We start from the raw sequence: 19,449 nt of genomic DNA, 5'->3' as shown, positions 1-19,449 counted from the left end.
TCCCAACCCAGGGATTGAACCCAGGTCTCCCGCACTGCAGGTGGATTCTTTACCAGCTAAACCACAAGGGAAGCCAAGAATATTGGAGAGGGTAGCCTATCCCTTTTTCAGTGGATCTTCCCAACCCAGGAATTGAAGTGGGGTATCCTGCATTGCAGGCGGATTCTTTACCAACTGAGCTATCAGGGAAGCCCCAGGAAGCCTCATCTGTTATAAATGGACCTTATTATGTTGCAATATATTCCCTCTATACCCATGTTGACTGTGGCCATGAAATTAAAAGATGCTTACTCCTTGGAAGGAAAGTTATGACCAACCTAGATAGCATATCCAAGAGCAGAGACATTACTTTGCCAATAAAGGTCCATTTAGTCAAAGCTATGGTTTTTCCAGTAGTCATGTATGGATGTGAGAGTTGGACTATAAAGAAAGCTGAGCACCAAAGAATTGATGCTTTTGAACTGTGGTGTTGGAGAAGACTCTCGAGAGTCCCTTGAACTGCAAGGAGATCCAACCAGTCCATCCTAAAGGAGATCAGTCCTGGGTGTTCTTTGGAAGGACTAATGTTGAAGCTGAAACTCCAATACTTTGGCCACCTTATGCAAAGAGCTGACTCATTTGAAAAGACCCTGATACTGGGAAAGATTCAGGGCAGAAGGAGAACCATGAGATGGTTGGATGGCATCACTAACTCAATGGACATGAGTTTGGGTAAACTCTGGGAGTTGGTGAGGGACAGAAGGCCTGGTGTGCTGCAGTCCATGGGGTCATAAAAAGTCAGATAGGACAGAGCGACTGAACTGAACAGAACTGAATTGATATCCGTGTTGATGAGGGTTTTTGTCATACAGGGATGTTGAATTTTGTCAAATGCTTCTTTTGCATCTATTGAGACGATCATGCAGTGTCTGTCTTCCTTTTTGCTAATGTGGTGTACCACAATGATTCATCTGCTTATGTTGAACAATTCTAGCAGCCCTGGAATTACTACAACTTGATCATGGTGTATGAACCTACTTTGTATTGCTGTATTCAGCTTGCAAATATTTTGTTGAAGATTTTTTGCATCAGATTTATCAAAGATGAATGGCCTGTGTGTGTGTGCTAAGTCCCTTCAGTTGTGTCTGACTTTGTGTGACCCTATGGACTGTAGCCCACCAGGCTCCTTGGTTCATGGGATTCCCTAGGCATGAATACTGGAGTGGGTTGTCATGCTCTCCTCCAGGGGATCTTTCTGACCAAGGATTGAACACACGTATCTTACGTCTCCTGAATTGGCAAGTAGGTTCTTTCCCTCTAGCGCCACCTCTTTTTTTGTCGTCTTTGTTTTTCATATCAGGATCATGGTGGCCTCATAGAATGAATTTGGGAATGTTACCTCCTTTTCGGTTTTCTGGAGTAGTTTGAAAAGGATAGGCATAAGTTCTTTTTATGTTTGGTACGAGAAGGAAATGGCAACCCACTCCAGTGTTCTTGCCTGGAGAATCCCAGGGAGAGGAGCCTAGTGGGCTACAGTCCATGGGGTCGCACAGAGTTGGACATGACTGAAGTGACTTAGCAGCAGCAGCAGCAGCAGCAGCAGTCTTTCCAAACTTAAGTTTGGTAGTGAAGCCATCCAGTTCTGGACTTTTATTTGCAGGAAGTTTGTTTGTTTGTTTTTAATTACAGATTCTATTTCTCCTCTAATGATCTTTTCAAATTATCTTTTTTCTTGACTCAGTCTTGGCAGGCTGTATTATTTCTAGATATTTGTCCATTTCTTCTAGGTTGTCCAATTTGTTGGTATGTAACTATTTACGGTATTACCTTAGTTTTTTTTTTTAATCTCTGTGGAATCTGTTGTTTTCTCCTCTTTCATTTCTTTTTTGTTTATTGGGTCCTTTGCTTTTTATTCCTGGTGAGTCTGGTTAGAGGTTTATCAGTTTTGTTTATCTTTTCTAAAACCCAGCTATTGGATTCATTGACAATTTCTATTATTTGATCTTTATTAATTTCTTCTCTGATCTTTACTTCCTTCCTTTTGCTGACTGTGGGCTTTCTTTGTTCTTCTTTTTATAATTCTTCTAGGTGGTAAGTTAGGTTGTTGCAGATTTTCCTTCTTTCTTGAGGAAGGCTGTATCTTGGTCTTATTTCATTTGGCATAATGTCATCATGGTCCATCCACGTTGCTGCAAACGGTAGGATTTTCTTCTTACTCATGGTTGAACACTATCCCATTGTACACATATACCACATCTTCTTACCCATTCATGTATCAATGGACACTTGGATTGTTTCCATACCTTGACTGTTGTGAATAACACTACAATGAACATGGAAGTGCAGATATCTTTTCAAATTACTGCTTTCATTTTCTTCAGATATATATCCAGAAGTGTGATTTCTGGATCATAAGTTAATTCTATTTTTAATTTTTGGAGGAAACTGTATCCTATTTTTGACAGTGGTTGTACTAATTACATTTCTACCAACAGTGCATAAGTTTCCCTTTTCTTCACATCCTTGTGGACATCTATCCTTGTCTTTGACAATAATCATTCTAACTATCATCATAGGTGATATCTCATTGTAGTTTCAATTTGCATATTTCTGATGATTAGTGACGTTGAGCATTTTTTCATGTGTCTGTTGGTCATCTGTCTGTCTTCCATGGAGAAATTCAAGCCCTCTGCTCATTTTTAAGCAGATTTTTTTTTTGCTATTAAATTGTATGAATTGCTTATGGATGTGGAATATTAGCTGCTTATCAGCTAATGGTTTGCAAATATTTCACTCTATAGAGTGCCTTTTCATTTTGCCGATCCTTTCTTTGCTGTACAGAAGCTTTTAAGTTTGATGTACTTCTACTTGTTTACTTTTTGTTTTTGTTAGTGTGCTTTTAATGTCATATTCAAAAAATCATTGCCAAGACAACATCAAGTTTTTAAAAATGTTTTCCTCTAGCAGTTGAACAGTTTCAAGTATTACATTTAAGTTTCTAATGTATTTCAAGTTAATTTTTAATGAGTGGTTTAAGTTAGGGGTCTAATTTCGCTCTTTTGCATGTGAATATCCAGTTTTCCCAACACCATTTATCAAAGAGACTGTCATTTCCTCATTGGCTCCCTTGTCAAATATTAGCTGCCCATATATGTGAGGGTTTATTTCTGACCTCTAGATTCTGTTCTGTTGGTCTCTCAGTTCAGTTCAGTCTCTCAGTTGTGTCCAACTCTTTGCGACCCCATGGACTGCAGCACGCCAGGCTTCCCTGTCCATCACCAACTCCCGGAGCTTTTTCAAACTCATGTCCACTGAGTAGGTGATGCCATCCAACCATCTCATCCTCTGTTGTCCCCTTCTCCCCCACCTTCAATTTTTCCCAGCATCAGGGTCTTTTTGAATGAGTCGGTTCTTTGCATCAGGTGGCCAAAGTATTGGAGTTTCAGCTTCACCATCAGTTCTTCCAATGAATATTCAGGACTGATTTCCTTTAGGATGGACTGGTTGGATCTCCTTGTAGTCCAAGGGACTCTCAAGAGTCTTCTCCAACACCACAGGTCAAAAGCATCAATTCTTCAGCACTCAGCTTTCTTTATAGTCCAACTCTCATATCCATATATGACTATTGGAGAAACCATAGCTTTGACTAGATGGACCTTTGTTGGCAAAGTAATGTCCCTGCTTTTTAATATGCTGTCTAGGTTTGTCACAGCTTTTCTTTCAAGGAGCAAGAGTCTTTTAATTTCATGGCTGCAGTCATCATAAGCAGTGATTTTGGAGCCCCCAAAATAACGTCTCTCAGTTTCCATTGTTTCCCCACTTATTTGCCATGAAGTGATGGGATCAGATGCCATGATCTTACTTTCCTAAATGTTGAGTTTTAAGCCAACTTTTTCACTCTCCTCTTTCACTTTCATCAAGAAGCTCTTTAGTTCTTCTGCACTTTCTGCCGTAAGTGTGCTGTCATCTGCATATCTGAGGTTATTGCTATTTCTCATGGCAATCTTGATTCCAGCTTGTGCTTCATCCAGTCCAGCATTCTCATGATGTACTCGGCATATAAGTTAAATAAGCAGGGTGACAATATACAGCCTTGATGTACACCTTTCCTGATTTGGAACCAGTCTGCTATTCCATGTCCATTTCTAACTGTTGCTTCTTGACCTGCATACAGATTTCTCAGGAGGCAGGTCAGGTTGTCTGGTATTCCCATGTCTTTAAGAATTTTCCATAGTTTGTTGTGGTCCACACAGTCAAAGGCTTTGGCATACTCAATAAAGCAGAAGTAGATGTAGTTTCTGGAACTGTCTTGCTTTTTCTTGTTGGTCTATATGTCTGGTTTTAATGCCACTACCATGCTTTCATTGCTACACCTTTATAACATAGTTTGAAATAAGAAAGTATGATGCCTTTACAGTTCTCTCTCAGGATTGCTTTGGCTATTTGGGGTCTTCTGCGGTTCCATATGAATTTAAAGGTATTTCTATTTCTGTTAAAAATGCTGTTGGGATTTTATAGGGGTTGCAGTGAATTTATAGATGGCTTTAGGTCTTTTGTCTTGCCTCATATTCATAATACTTTCACAAACATCTTAAGGGTAATTCCTTATGTATATCACATATCTACTACTATATAGCAAGCTGTCACAAAACAGTGGCTTCAAATGGTACAGCTTATTGTTTCTTTTGATTCTGGGGTCATTAATTTGGGTTGGGTTCGCCTGGGCAGTTTTGTGTCTTATCTTAGGATTAGGATCATTAGCATGACTTAAAGTCATCTGGTAGCTTGACTGGGGCTGGAGAAACTAAGGTGTGCAGACTCATGTATCTGGGGCCTCAGTACTGGTTACTGGTTGGGCCTCTCCATGTGGTCTCTCATCCTTTGTTAGTCTAGCCCAGATTTCCCTTCATGGTTGCAGGGATGTTCCAAAGAGGTGAAGCAGGAAGCTGAAAGGCATTTTGAAATCTAGGCTCCAGAACTTGCAGTTTCACTCCTGCCACATTCTGCTGGTCAAAATAAACCACAAAGCCACCCCTTATTCAAGCAGTGGGAGAAAAGAGCTGCAAAATATTGTGGCCATATTTTTCATTCAAGCAAAGTAAACCTTTTCCTTTTGTCAATTTAGGAACAAGTGTCATAATGAAGACATCTACTGCTGCTGCTAAGTCGCTTCAGTCGTTTCTGACTCTGTGCGACCCCATGGACTGCAGCCCACCAGGCTTCTCCGTCCATGGGATTCTCCAGGCAAGAACACTGGAGCGGGTTGCCATTTCCTTCTCCAGAAGACATCTACTAGCCACTAGCTAAAATGAACTCAATGTTCTGGTTCCTTTCATTATATCCAGCTTGATACTGTATCTGCATAATAAGAATATGTTTGAAGGAAAAAATTAATCTTGATAAAACTGATATATCACTCATGACTTGTACTAATTTTTTTTTAAAAATTGCCCAGGTCCAAATATATACGTCTTGTTTCAAAGGAATAGCTATACCTTAAAGAAAAAGACCCAAGCTTTAAAGGATGACAATAAATCAACAAATAGTTACTAAGATTAGGTACTATGAGTACTAGTTTTGCTCACTGATACATTAATTTATTGATCAAACATTCATCTGTTGTCTGGCATGTGTGAGATGCTGTGCTATTTGCCCAGGATACATAATCTAGTAGAGGAGACAGACATATAAATGTACGATTATAACACAGGATGATTCACAATTATAATGATAGACAGACACAGGATATAACAGAAGGGGGCTTCCCTGGTGGCTTAGTGGTAAAGAATCCGCTTGCAATGCAGGAGACATGTAGATATGGGTTTAATCCCTGGGTGGAGAGATCCCTTGGAGAAGGAAACGGCAACCCATACCAGTAATCTTGCCCAGAAAATCCCCCTGACAGAAGAGCCTGCCAGGCTACAGTCCATGGGGTTCCAAAAGTGTTGGACACGAGTGAGCAATTAACAATGTAACAGAAGCACATTTAAAAACCAGAATTCATTAAAAAGATTTTACAATTTGGTTGTGTGAGAAGACACACATGAATCTCCGAGTTGCTAAATATATATGTATACATGTCAGCTTTATGTAGCATTATTAAAGCCTTTTGAGGATTGCAAGAATGCATACTCAAAGAAAAGAAAAAAGGCAAGAGGTACATACAGGACCATGTGGGGGGCATCTGCTCTTTTTGCCTGCCTAGCATCCACTTACTATGCTTATGGTGACAGCACCTTGTTTCTTCACTGCTTTCTTCAACTCTCAGTCCATATGATGTCGACAGAAACAGCTCTGCTCCAAACTTACAGGTTGAGTGCATGGTCCAGGCCTGGCCAATCAGACCACTACATTTTTCTTGCCACAGGGAACCAAGAAGACCTAGTGAGATCAATTCCCAGGATTTCTGTGAAGCTGCTGCAGAGAAAAAAATCACTCTTTTCTCTCGTAGTTACTCAACAGACTGGGAGTAATCCTGGGGCTGCTGTATGCGGAGGCTCTGTAGGCCCCAACAAGGAGCCTGAGAATAAAGCCATTTCTGAGGGAAAATGGCTGAGACGTGGAGAGAGGCAGACTGATGACATCTGAATCTCTGGATCTACTCATGCTAGATTCAGCCACCTAGACTTCTCCTAAATAGTCACAGTTTCACTCTCTCCCTTCCTTCCTCCCTTTCCCCTTCCTTCCTATCTCCCTCCCGCTCCGTCCCCCCTTCCCCTTTTCCTTCAAAATACTAGTGTTGAGGGTTTGCCACTTGTACTAAAAAGCTCTAATACAGTACAGAAGGAACAAAACTGAAAAAGTAGGCTTGAGGAGAATGTTCAATAAGAAGGTTAGTACAACTGAAGCTAAGTGTCCATGTGAAGAGGTAATGGGGAACAAGATGGACTTAGGATGAACCCCCTGGATGGTAAGGAGTCTCGAGATCCTAGAGAGTTCAGAGTCTCTTAGGTTGACAAAAGAGAACCAGTGCACTTTTACCATAACCACATATTTAAAGTATTTGGAAGTCATAGTAGCATCAACTGGAATCAGACAAAAGGAACTGTCTGGAGAAAATTGCCAGTAATTCAGAGGATGTGAAAGAGGACCCAGATGTGGACCATGGCAGTCCCAACCTGGGAAGTATGAACAGATGGATCAGTTGGAATTGGGAACTACTCAAGACCAGGAAGGACAATGATTAATAAAAATGGATACACCTGGACTAAGTTAATCAGGAACTGAATCTACCCAAACAGTCTAAAAACAGTCAATGTACAGTCAGTGTTGGCAGTATGCTTAGTGTGCAACAGAAGAACGGAACACAGTATCTATCACTTAAAGACCTCAGAGGCCTTGAGGAGTAGAATAAACTAAACAAACATATTGTTTGCCCTATCCTATAGGGCTTAGAGTATGTAAAAAGCCACCAGTACCACCAACAAAAAAATAAACTTCCTGAAACCTTCAACTGGGCTAAAAACTGCTGTGACTAGTCTGCTGTTACACTGGCTGGGCAGTATTTTTAACAATGAATCACTCTCAGAAGTGTTAAGTCACTCCGTGGTAATTATTAATTTCTCATTCAGAATGCATAGAGGGCTGAAGTCAAGTGTTCTTAATTTACCAGCAGAACACTACATACTAGTGTCAGTTCAACTGAATTGGAAAATGCACTCTTTTCTCACTTAATTTAACCTGTTTTAAGAGTTTAGAAAAATACTTATACACACAGACAAAACCCCAACAATATTTAAGAGTAACATTCATTCTGAAAAAATTAGGCTGTTTCAAGACTAAGACAGGTTTTGTGCATAAAAGGAAGAAACTCAACCAGAATTCAGGGGGTTACTTGTTTCTTTAAACGTGCCAAGGAATCAAGGTATATCCTTACATTTCCTACCTCAGATCTGTGGGGTTTGGAGTCCTCCCTGTCTGAACTATATATTCTTTGATCTAACTTTTTACTTTGACTCCCCATTAAGGAAAATTCTTGCTATCAGTTCCTCCGAGAAACTTTAGTACTTTCTATGTTCCTTTGGAACCACAGGGGCACTATCAGAGCAGTAATGAAGCTGACACGTCAGGTGGGAATATATTTCAAGGAAAGGCCAATAACACGTCTTTGAAGATACAGGTTATTGGAAACTTTGCCCAGTGTTCTAATCTTAGCATAAATTAAATTTACTTGCATTAATTAGCAGGTTTTAATGTCTGCTGACTTTCAATGTTTTAAATCCATTGAGATTTAATTCAAATAAGTTCCTGGGCTCTCTGAGACCTGACTAAAGGAAGAAAAACAAGTGCCCCTAAAGATCTGAAGAGCATAGACTTGTAACAACCTCATTAGGCAAGCTTGCAGGCTTATACCAGCTCTCCTCAGGCAATTCAGCAGTTTGTTTTTTTTTTAGTGGTCATCACCCTGAAGCAGTACCTTTTTCACATAATCCACACAGTTGACAGGAATATGTGGAAATCATGTTTAAAGTTCACAGCTTAGTTGAAGTAAAAAGCTGTTTGTTTATTTAAAAGGGCACGTTTGAATTAAGGCTCTGTTGGAATTGCTAACATACAAAAATACCTAACGCTGGCAATTTTTAAAAACTCCAAAGTCTCCCCTCATCACACAGAAAATTTTAAGTCAGAATTTCTATGTGTGATTTAAATTTGTCAAATTTTAAGATGAAAAAAATTTTAAATTAAAATTACAAATAGTTATAATGAATCTAGATTATTAGTTTTCCAGCGGGAAATTAGGCAGCATATACAAAACCTTGTAACTATTTGGCATAAGGTATGCTGTCACTTTGCTGCCAGAGAGATGGGTTTCTCTAATGGGCCTTTTCCACAGATCTTTCCTCAAGACCTTGGGGACCATGTGCCTGCAATAGTTGGGAATGGCCTCTAGATGGCAGTGTTCTTTTCACTTAGCTTCTTGGTTGTGAAGACCAAGTTTTTAAGCAAAAGTTGCAGGAGACACAAAGGATTATCTCTTTCAGTAAGTCAAGTCTTAGTGTTCTCAACTCCTTAGTACCTCTCTTGTTGTTTAGTTGCTCAGTCATGTCCCACTCTTTGCCACCCCATGAACCACACAGCACGCCAGGCTTCCCTGACCTTCACCATCTCCCAGAGCTTGCTCAAACTCATGCCCACTGAGTCAGTTATACCATCCAACCTTCTTGTCCTCTACCGTCTCTTCTCCTCCTGACTTCAGTCTTTCCCAGCATCTGGTTTTTTTCCAGTGAGTTGGCTCTTCACGTCAGGTGGCCAAAGTATTGGAGTTTCAGCATTAGTCCTTCCAATGAATATTCAAGGTTGATTTCCTTTAGGACGGACTGGTTGGATCTCCTTGCAGTCCAAGGGACTCGCAAGAGTCTTCTTCAACACCACAGTTCAAAAGCATTAATTCTTTGGCACTCAGCCGTCTTTATGGTCCAGTACCTCTGTGACTTAGAGAAAATCACTTAACTTCTCTGAGCATTAGTGTCCTTCTCTATATAAGGAGGATTGTATTCTAAACTTGGAATGTAGCCACATGGATTAAAGATGATAATAATAATTAAAGTAATGCTATTATTTATTGAGAAGCTAACATGAATAGCCACCATGAATCCCAGGGACAGGGGAGCCTGGTGGGCTGCCGTCTATGGGGTCACACAGAGTCGGACACGACTGAAGCGACTTAGCAGTAGCAGTAGTAGGAACTTTACAAGTGATGTTTCACTAAGGTCTTCCAAACAATGCAAGTATTATTACTGTACCTTTAGAGATAAGAAAAGTGATGCTCAGAATAATCAGGAACGTGGCCTAAGTCCCACATCAACTGAGTGGTGAACTGGATTTATCATTCTAGCATATAATAAATGTTCCTAGAAAACTGCCTTGTGCATAGTAAATTCTGGTAATTTTTAACCATTTTTATTATTCTTGTTGCAATAACTATTAAATTTTACATAACTGGTGGTTTCAAGACATAAAAGTTTGAAATATTATTTTAATATGACTTAATATAGATACAAAAATCTATTATCCTAGCTGATCAGATATCATTTTTCCCCAAAGTATATTTGAGAAAGGCCAAAAGGAAGATTTGTAAATAAAAGCTTAACATCGATTAAATGTGAAGAATGCTGTGTATTTTGTTCTTCTCTTGGAGATTCACAAGAAATATTAACACATTAAAGACTCTGAGATGTCTCACAGTGAAGAACACTACTCATCTAATTTAGCCCAAACTTTTCAAATGTACTTGCTTAAGAAATTCTTTCTTCACATAAAATTTATGAGCATCGCTTGTAATTAGTGTTCTGAGAAAAACGTGGGAAAAAAATGAATCTATCAAAATTCCTCTTCCAAGTCAAGCATGTAATGTTTTGACAGGTTTTCTTTTTCTGCTAACTCGATTCCCCGCTGTGGACGTGCTGTGAAATGTCAGGGCTGCCAATAAAATCTTTCTGACACTCAACTGTTAAATCTAAGTTTTTCTCAGGCTCTTCTCACAACAGCACTGACATTTTTTCTACTTCTCTTCACAGTGTACTCACAGGTAAAATGTAAACACTTTGCTGAAACTCCTGCTCATAGTCTTTCTTAGATCCCCTTAAGGACCTTGTCTTCTGCATCTTTCAATGATCTCTAAAGTTTCACTGACTAATTTAAACTTCATTGCTACTTAATTTGTTATATGGTTATCACTCCACAATCAAGACTGGAATCAAGATTGCCGGGAGAAATATCAATAACCTCCGATATGCAGATGACACCACCCTTATGGCAGAAAGTGAAGAGGAACTAAAAAGCCTCTTGATGAAAGTGAAAGTGGAGAGTGAAAAAGTTGGCTTAAAGCTCAACATTCAGAAAACGAAGATCATGGCATGTGGTCCCATCATTTCATGGGAAATAGATGGGGAAACAGTGGAAACAGTGTCAGATTTTATTTTTGGGGGCTCCAAAATCACTGCAGATGGTGACTGCAGCCATGAAATCAAAAGACGCTTACTCCTTGGAAGGAAAGTTATGACCAACCTAGATAGCATATTCAAAAGCAGAGACATTACTTTGCCAACAAAGGTCCGTCTAGTCAAGGCTATGGTTTTTCCTGTGGTCATGTATGGATGTGAGAGTTGGACTGTGAAGAAAGCTAAGCACCGAAGAATTGATGCTTTTGAACTGTGGTGTTGGAGAAGACTCTTGAGAGTCCCTTGGACTGCAAGGAGATCCAACCAGTCCATTCTGAAGGAGATCAGCCCTGGGATTTCTTTGGAAGGGATGATGCTAAAGCTGAAACTCCAATACTTTGGCCACCTCATGCGAAGAGTTGACTCATTGGAAAAGTCTCTGATGCTGGGAGGGATTGGGGGCAGGAGGAGAAGGGGACGACAGAGGATGAGATGGCTGGATGGCATCACTGACTTGATGGATGTGAGTCTGAGTGAACTCCGGGAGTTGGTGATGGACAGGGAGGCCTGGCGTGCTGCGATTCATGGGGTCGCGAAGAGTCGGACACGACTGAGCAACTGAACTGAACTATCACTCCACAATTAAATTGTAAGTTGCTTAGTGTCTGGAACTACGCATTGCACTTCTATGAAGCCCTGAAACAGCATGAACACAGTGAATTGCTCATTCATTCACTCAAATATGCACTGAGCATGTCCCATGGGCCAAGTACTGACTAAGTGTTAGTTGCTTAGTCATGTCCAACTCTTTGCAACCTTATGGACTATAGCCTGCCAGGCTCCTCTGTCCATGGAATTCTCCAGGCAAGAATACTGAAGTGGGTTGCCATTCCCTTATCTGGGGCATCTTTCTTGCCCAGAGATTGAACCCAGGTCTCCCACATTGCAGGCATATTGTTTACCATCTAAGCAGGGGTTTAGCAGGACCCCAGCAAGGCCGTAAGTATTCTAGTGGAGCTTTTATTGCACTGGAGGAGACAGATAAATAGTGTTTAAATAAGCACATAAAATGATGTCAGATAAGAATCAGTGGTACGATGCATAAGGGCATGTGGAAGAGTATATGAGAAGTCACATTAGCTTGGAAAGGCCTCTCTAAAGAGGGAATATTTAAGCTGAAATCTGAATAACAGGAAAGAGCCAGCTATGCAAAGAGAAGGTTAAAAAGAATAATGTTCTAGATGAGCAGAAAAAGCGAGAGCAAAGACTGGAGGTTGGCTAAATTTGCTAAGTTAGGGGAATAGCAGGAAGGCCAGTGTGGGCAGAGTCTGCATAAGAAGTCAGAGTAATCACTGTAAGATCGGGTTAGAGTGGTGGACACAGGCTAGAATGTGGTGAGTAATTTGGACTTTAAGTCCTATGGAAGCCATGGGGCACTGAAGACACAGGAATGACTTAAGCATATTTTTATAATGTTAAACCATTCTGAGAGGAGAACTATACAAAAACAGTCTTCATAACCTGGATAGCCACACTGGTATGGTCACTCACCCAGAGCCAGACATCCTGGAGTGTGAAGTCAAGTGGGCCTTAGGAAGCATTACTATGAACAAAGCTAGTGCAGGTGATGGAATTCCAGCTGAGCTATTTCAAATCCTAAAAGATGATGCTGTGAAAGTGCTGAACTCAATATGCTAGCAAATTTGGAAAACTCAGCATTGGCTACAGGACTGGAAAGGGTCAGTTTTCATTCCAATCCCAAAGAAGGACAATGCCAAAGAATGTTCAAACTACCACACAACTGTACTCATTTCACATGCTATCAAAGTGATTCTCAAAATCCTTCAAGCTAGGCTTCAACAGTATGTGAACCGAGAACTTCCAGACAATACAAGCTGGATTTAGAAAAGGTGAGGAACCAGAGATCAAATTGCCAACAACCACTGGATCACAGAAAAAGCAAGGGAATTCCAGAAAAACATCCATTTCTGCTTCATTGACTACACCAAAGCCTTTGACTGTGTAGACCACAATACACTGTGGAAAATCTTAAAGATTTTGGTAATACCAGACCACCTTACTTGCCTTCTGAGAAACGTGTATGCAGATTAAGAAACAACAGTTATAACCAGAGATGGAACAATGGACTGGTTCAAAATTGGGAAAGGAGTCCGTCAAGGCTGTACATTGTCACCCTACTTATTTAACTTCTATGCAGAGTACATCATGTGAAATGCCAGGCTGGATGAAGCACAAGTTGGAATCAAGATTGCTGGAACAAATATTAACAACCTCAGATATGCAGATTATACAACTCTAATGGCAGAAAGTGAAGAGGAACGAAATAGCTTCTTGATGAGGGTGAAAGAGGAGGGTTCAAAAGTTGGCATGAAACGCAACATTCAAAAAACAAAGATCAAGGCTTCTAATCCTACCACTTCATGGAAAATAGATGGGGGAAAAGTGGAAACAGAGACAGATTTTATTTTCGTGGGCTCCAACATCACTGTGGACAATGACTGCAGCCATGAAATTAAAAGACGCTTGCTCCTTGGAAGAAAAGCTATGGCAACCCTAGACAGCATATTAAAAAGCAGAGACATCACTTTGTTGATAATGGTTCATATAGTCAAAGTTATGGTTTTTTCCCAGTGGTCATGTTCGGATGTGAGAGTTGGACCATAAAGAAGGCTGAATGCTGAAGAATTGATGCTTTCGAATTGTGGTGTTGGAAAAGACCGTTAAGAATCCCTTGGACAGCAAGGAGATTCAACCAGTCAATCCTAAAGGAAATAAACCCTGAATATTCACTGGAAGGACTGAGGCTGAAGCTGAAGCACCATTACTCTGGCCACCTGATGTGAAGAGCTGATTCATTGGGAAAGATTCTGACACTGGGAAAGATTGAAGGCAAGAGGAGAAGGGGGCAGCAGAGGATGAGATGGTTGGATGGCATCACCCACTCAATGGACATGAGTTTGAGCAAACTCCAGGAGATAGTGAAGGACAAGGAAGCCTGGCATGCTGCAGTCCATAGGGTCACAAAGAGTAGGACATGACTGAGCAACTGAACAACAACAAGGGAGGTATAAGAGAGGCCAGTTATAGGTTCCTTTATTTATTTATTTTTTAAATATTTATTAATGTATTTGCCTGCATCGAGTCTTAGTTGTAGCACACAAGCTTCTCTCTTGCTGTGGCATGCAGGCTCAGCTGCCCTGCAGCATGTAGAACCTTAGTTCTGTGACCAGGGACCAAACCTGCATCCCCTGCATTGGAAGGTGGACTCATAACCATTAGACCACCAAGGAAGTCCCAATAAGCTCTTTCAGCAACCAAGGCAAGACATGATGGTGACTTAGAAAAGGGTGGTAGCAGGAGAGACAAGTATGTGGACAGACTAGGGAAGTACTTGAGACAAGGAGTCTTGCTGGCTTGAGCAAAGTAATGGACGGTGATATTTCCTGCCTGGGGCTATGTGGGAAACAAATGACTCAAGGGTAAGGAAAGGAAGGGAATCACAAATCCTTTTTGACCATGTTAAGGTTGAGTGGTCTATAAGATATCTGCTGCTGCTAAGTCGCTTCAGTCGTGTCCGACTCTGTGCGACCCCATAGACGGCAGCCCACCAAGCTCCCCCGTCCCTGGGATTCTCCAGGCAAGAGTATTGGAGTGCGTTGCCATTTCCTTTTCCAATTCATGAAAGTGAAAAGTTAAAGTGAAGTCGCTGAGTCTTGTCCGACCCTCAGCAACCCCATGGACTGCAGCCTTCCAGGCTCCTCCGTCCATGGGATTTTCCAGGCAAGAGTACTGGAGTGGGGTGCCATTGCCTAGGAAATGTCAATTTTACCTGATTCTGAAGCTCAAGAGAAAGGGCATATATTTGAGTCACTGGCAAAAAAACAGTATTTAAAATCATGAGACCATAATGAGGTCACCTAGGGAGAAAATGTAATCCCAAGGTGCCTCAAAATTTGGAAGTGCTCCAGGAGAAGAGGAGTCTAAAAAAGAAGGAAGACAGAGAGAGAGAGAAAAGGAAGCCAAAATGGTAGGCAGAAACCCAGGAGAATGTTGTGTAGAGAAGTCCAAGAAAATAAAGTACAACTGAATGAAGAAGGAGTCAGCTGAGCCAATGCCAAAGATGAGGACAGAGGAGAACCACGGGGTCGGTCACCACGGAGGCAGTAAGAGCAGGGTCAGTGCAGTGTGATGACTGGAGCTGGGAAGAGGGGGCTGAAGGAAGGAGAGGTGAGGACTGACAAGCATTCACAGAGACAAACACTTTAAAAACCTTAGCTGTGAAATGGAGCACAGAAGTGGGGCAGCAGTTTAGAAGGGACATGCAGTCAAGAAAGGGCTTCTCCCTGACCCTGAGACAGGAGATACTAGAGTTTATCTATATAGAATCAGAAGGAAGGATTGATAATATAGAAAAGAGAGAGACTAACTAAACACATATATCTTTATTTAATTATTATAGATTTTAAAATATATTTGATTCACACTAGACTGAATAGGAAGTTGTTTTCCAACATGAGTATAATCCCGGCAATCTCCAGGAAATAAAATTGAGTGGCAATAATAATAACAATGTTAATGTAACTAGCATTGAGAGCTTGTAGCTTATCTTGCTGGGCCAGGCATCATTTCACATGCTGTCCATATACATTGGCTTCTTTATTCCTCCAAATGACAATGATTATTCTCATGTTACACTTAATGAGGAAACTGAGATATGCAGAGACTAAGTGACGTTTAGAGTTGTGTAAGCAGTAAGGGACAGAACCAGGTGGTGGTGGTGGTGGTGGTGGTGTAGTCACTAAGTCGTGTCCAACTCTTGTGATGCCAGTGGACTATAGCCCTCCAGATTCCTCTGTCCATGGGATTCTCCAGGCAAGGATACTGGAGCGGGGTGCCATTGCCTTCTCCGAAATAATCTACCTATGAAGCCTTAACTACCAGGATAAACTGGTAAATGGTATGTTGGTGTTTCCTCAGTTCATGATGTATTTTATGGTTCACCTCCTTTCAGTTACCTCTTCTTTCTCTCAAGGTATGTGGTTATAATAAATGGTTAAAAGGAATTGTTTTTCAATTCTTTCTTTGATTGAGGCAATCTTATGTGATAGTCAAACCAATTAGATGTGGGCAGCAATTCCATCGAAACTAACACTTGCCACACAATAAAATACAATTTTCAACAGTGAGTATATATTTTTTCCATACAAGTATTTCTTCTATAAACACATTTGATACACATTTATATACTACTTTAATAGCCAAATTGTATTCAATTGTTGAGACATATCACCATTTACTTAATCTTTCAAATATATACATATATGTGTGCTTATGTACTTAGAGAAGTTCAAGTTCTTGGCAGAAAAATAGAAAATACAGCTTAGCAAAAAGAATTCCCTCCATCCTTTCATTTAATAAATATTACTGAGTGTCCATTTTACATCATGCAGCCATTATAAATCATGCTTTCTAATGCTGTTTAAAAGCATGAGGAAAATGAAGAGGGAAAACTGCAAGATACAAAACTATATGGAAAGCATGTGAAAAAATAAGTAAAAAACAAATAAATCACACAACCACATACCACATGAGAGAGAGGCAGAAATGTAAGCAGTAGTTATTATTTCCAGGTGGTGAGATATTAAGGATAATTTTTGTTTTCTTCAGTTTGCCTTTCCCCCTTATTTTCTATAATGAACATACATTACTTTAACACTCAGAAAAAAATTTTAGTTCAAAAGTTAAATATTTCTACATATTGCACTGAGAGCACATGCATTATCAGATATCTAACTTGCAGTTAAAATGGAATCCATTAAGATAGCAAGGTATAGAGGATAGGAGGACATTTTTATTATTTCAATTACTCAATAATAAGGCTCCCAATCATTCCACTGCCTGGAACACCGTTCAGAGTGTGCATATTTCTGTGTGTGTGTGTGTGCATGCAATACATGCACACATGTGTGTTTTTTGTGGCAGTACAGAATCATCCAAGATAATTAGTATATATTTAACAAATGATAGACAATTAACATGGAGCTTCACTTCTTGCCACTAGGTCTACTGAACGGAGAAAGAAACAGAGGAGATCCAGGAGACATTTCCAAAGGAAAAAAGTCCCCTAAACTATAGGTAAAAAAATTTTCCCATATCCCTTGGTTCAGGCTATCTCTTTAAGATGCACTTTTTTCTTTCTTTCCTTTAAAAAAATATTTACTTCTTTGGCTGTGCTGAGTCCTAGTTGCTGCATGCAGGATCTTTAATGGCCACATGTGAACTCTTAGTTGCAGCATATGGGATCTAATTCCCCGACCAGGGATTGAACATGGGCCCCCTGCATTGGGAGTGTGGAATCTTAGCCACTGGACCAACAGGGAAGTCCCTAAAATGCAATTTTTTTTCTTTTAAACTTCTTATTCTGAAAATTTTCAAATATACTAAAAATATGTACATCTGAGTTCTCAAAAATAGGTACAATAAACCCCATGATTCCATCACTAATCTTCAATAATTATCAACATTTTTCAGAATTTTCTTTCTACTTGCTTATCTTATGTCAACTAAAAAAGATGTACAACTTGAGAGCTGTGAGGTAAGTTTTATTTGGGGCACAATGAGGACTGCAGCCTGGGAGGCAGCATCTGGGATAGCTCTGAGAGACTGCTCCAAAGCGGTAGTGGGGGAAAGTCAATATATAAGGTTTTGGTGAAGGGGGAGTTCAATACCATGCAGCACTCATTTTACAAAAGATTTCTTGTTAGTCATGAGGATCTGATGTCACCACGAAGGGATTTAGTACTTCTCCACATATGAGGCGATGCAAGGATTGAGTCATAAAATCTGTTCCTAAAAACATCCAACTATCTAAAGACCTGTCCCATGAGATTCCCTGGAGCACAGAGTACCTCACTCCACCCTGAACTCCCTCAGGGATTGTTTTAGGTCAACAGCTAGAGCAGCATGGGGTTCAAATTCCATAGAGGCAGATGGCAAATGCCTTTGTTGTTCAGTCATTGGCAATGCTCTTGGTAAATGCCAAACAATAATACTTATGAACAGGAAAACTAAGCTTGTAGAAATATTTTTAAACACAAATCAAAAAAGAAATAGTTAAAAACTTCATTATGCAGACCTGAAAAGCTTTCCAATGTCTGCTGATGCAATTACCACCTTTCCCATCCAGTTTGCCCTTCCTCCCCAATAGTTATGTGAGTGTATTATTACAGGTGGGAAATGGAAGAACTAAAATAAAGTGAGCAGTAAACCAAGAACTGGGAAGCCATAGGACAGAAGTCGGCTTCCCCAGTGGCTCAGTGATTAGAACTCACCAGCCAATGCAGGAGACTCGGGTTCTATCCCTGGGTCAGGAATATTACTTGGGGGAGGAAATGGCAACCCACTCCAGTATGCCTGCCTGGGAAACCCCATGGACAGCAAGAACAGCCTGGCAGGCAAGAGTCAACACGACTTGGCAACTGACCACCACCAAGAAGAGGACAGAACCGTAACAGGAGGACAAGGGGCAAGGCACAACTTTTGAAAGAAGGTCACAGCCCAAGGACACAACATCAACCGAATCAAATGGGACCAAGATGGCAGACAAGACTAGACCTTGATCCTCAATCAGTTAGTGAAATGACACACCCAGAGGCACCATGACAGTTCCAAGGCACTGTCCAAAGACCAAGGAGTGGGCAGTGGCCCAATTCCTGGAAATCTCCACCCCTTCTCCAAAACAGACAGAATAATCCTCCCACTCATTAGGATATGAAATGACCCAGCCTGTAGAAACTAACTATGCCACATTTCAGGGCCCCTGCACTCATCCTCTGCCATGGCCCACACTCTGTGGAGTGTGCTTCTCTCTGAATCTGAATAAATCCATTTCTTACTTATCACTTTGTCGCTCACTGAATTCTTACTGAGATGAGACATCAAGAACCTGAGCTTCATTAGGTCCTGAAACCAGGTACCCTGGGTTTTGGCTGGGTTCAAATCCCAGCCATGTGGGTTTGAGTCCCAAACAGGATTCTGGCTGGGTTTGAGTTCTAGCACATGTGTTCAAGTCCCGAGCTGAGATACACAGTTTCAGAACTGGAAGATTAGCAAGTTATCACCCTGGGCAAGTGTGGCTGAGGAGACGGCCTGGGGACAAGCCATCCACAGGCTGGGCAGCCCTGTCTCCTGAAGGTCACAACACAGGGCTAAAGGTGCACTAGCAAACTGTCACTGGGTTGTACCTACCCAGACTGTTGTCACTGCTCGTGGGCCAGGAGGCAATTCTGTCCCTCAGCCTCTTCTTTTTCCAGGAGTTGTCTGACTTCTCAGAAAGGCCTATTTCCTCCTTCCTGATTTCTCTGATGAGCTGCATGCGGCACCGTGTAAAATCCTGAAGGGAAATCTTCCCATTTTCATCAGCGCCCAGTTGGTTCATGATCTCTGCCACAGACTCTTCCATATTCAATTGGCGACAGACCATCAACAAGTCATTTCTACAGAAGGGGGTTGAACAGAACAGCTTGTTAGGAGAGACATTTGAGCTAGAGAAAATAGTTAATGAAAAAAA

General features: G+C 40.9%; 1 protein-coding gene across 3 annotated transcripts in view; it reads right to left on the bottom strand.

Moving 5' to 3' along the window:
- Positions 1–19,449, bottom strand: part of MCC (MCC regulator of WNT signaling pathway) — a 526,282-nt gene that overhangs the window by 399,288 nt on the left and 107,545 nt on the right. For all 3 annotated transcript variants that reach the window (XM_070796812.1, XM_070796814.1, XM_070796813.1), the window contains one exon: positions 19,128–19,375. In XM_070796812.1, the coding sequence (XP_070652913.1) occupies positions 19,128–19,375 (248 nt within the window). The remainder of the gene's footprint in view (positions 1–19,127; positions 19,376–19,449) is intronic.

This window comes from Bos indicus, chromosome 10 (assembly GCF_029378745.1).
Source record: "Bos indicus isolate NIAB-ARS_2022 breed Sahiwal x Tharparkar chromosome 10, NIAB-ARS_B.indTharparkar_mat_pri_1.0, whole genome shotgun sequence".
NCBI lineage: Eukaryota > Metazoa > Chordata > Mammalia > Artiodactyla > Bovidae > Bos > Bos indicus.
This window is presented reverse-complemented; position numbering and strand designations above follow the sequence as displayed.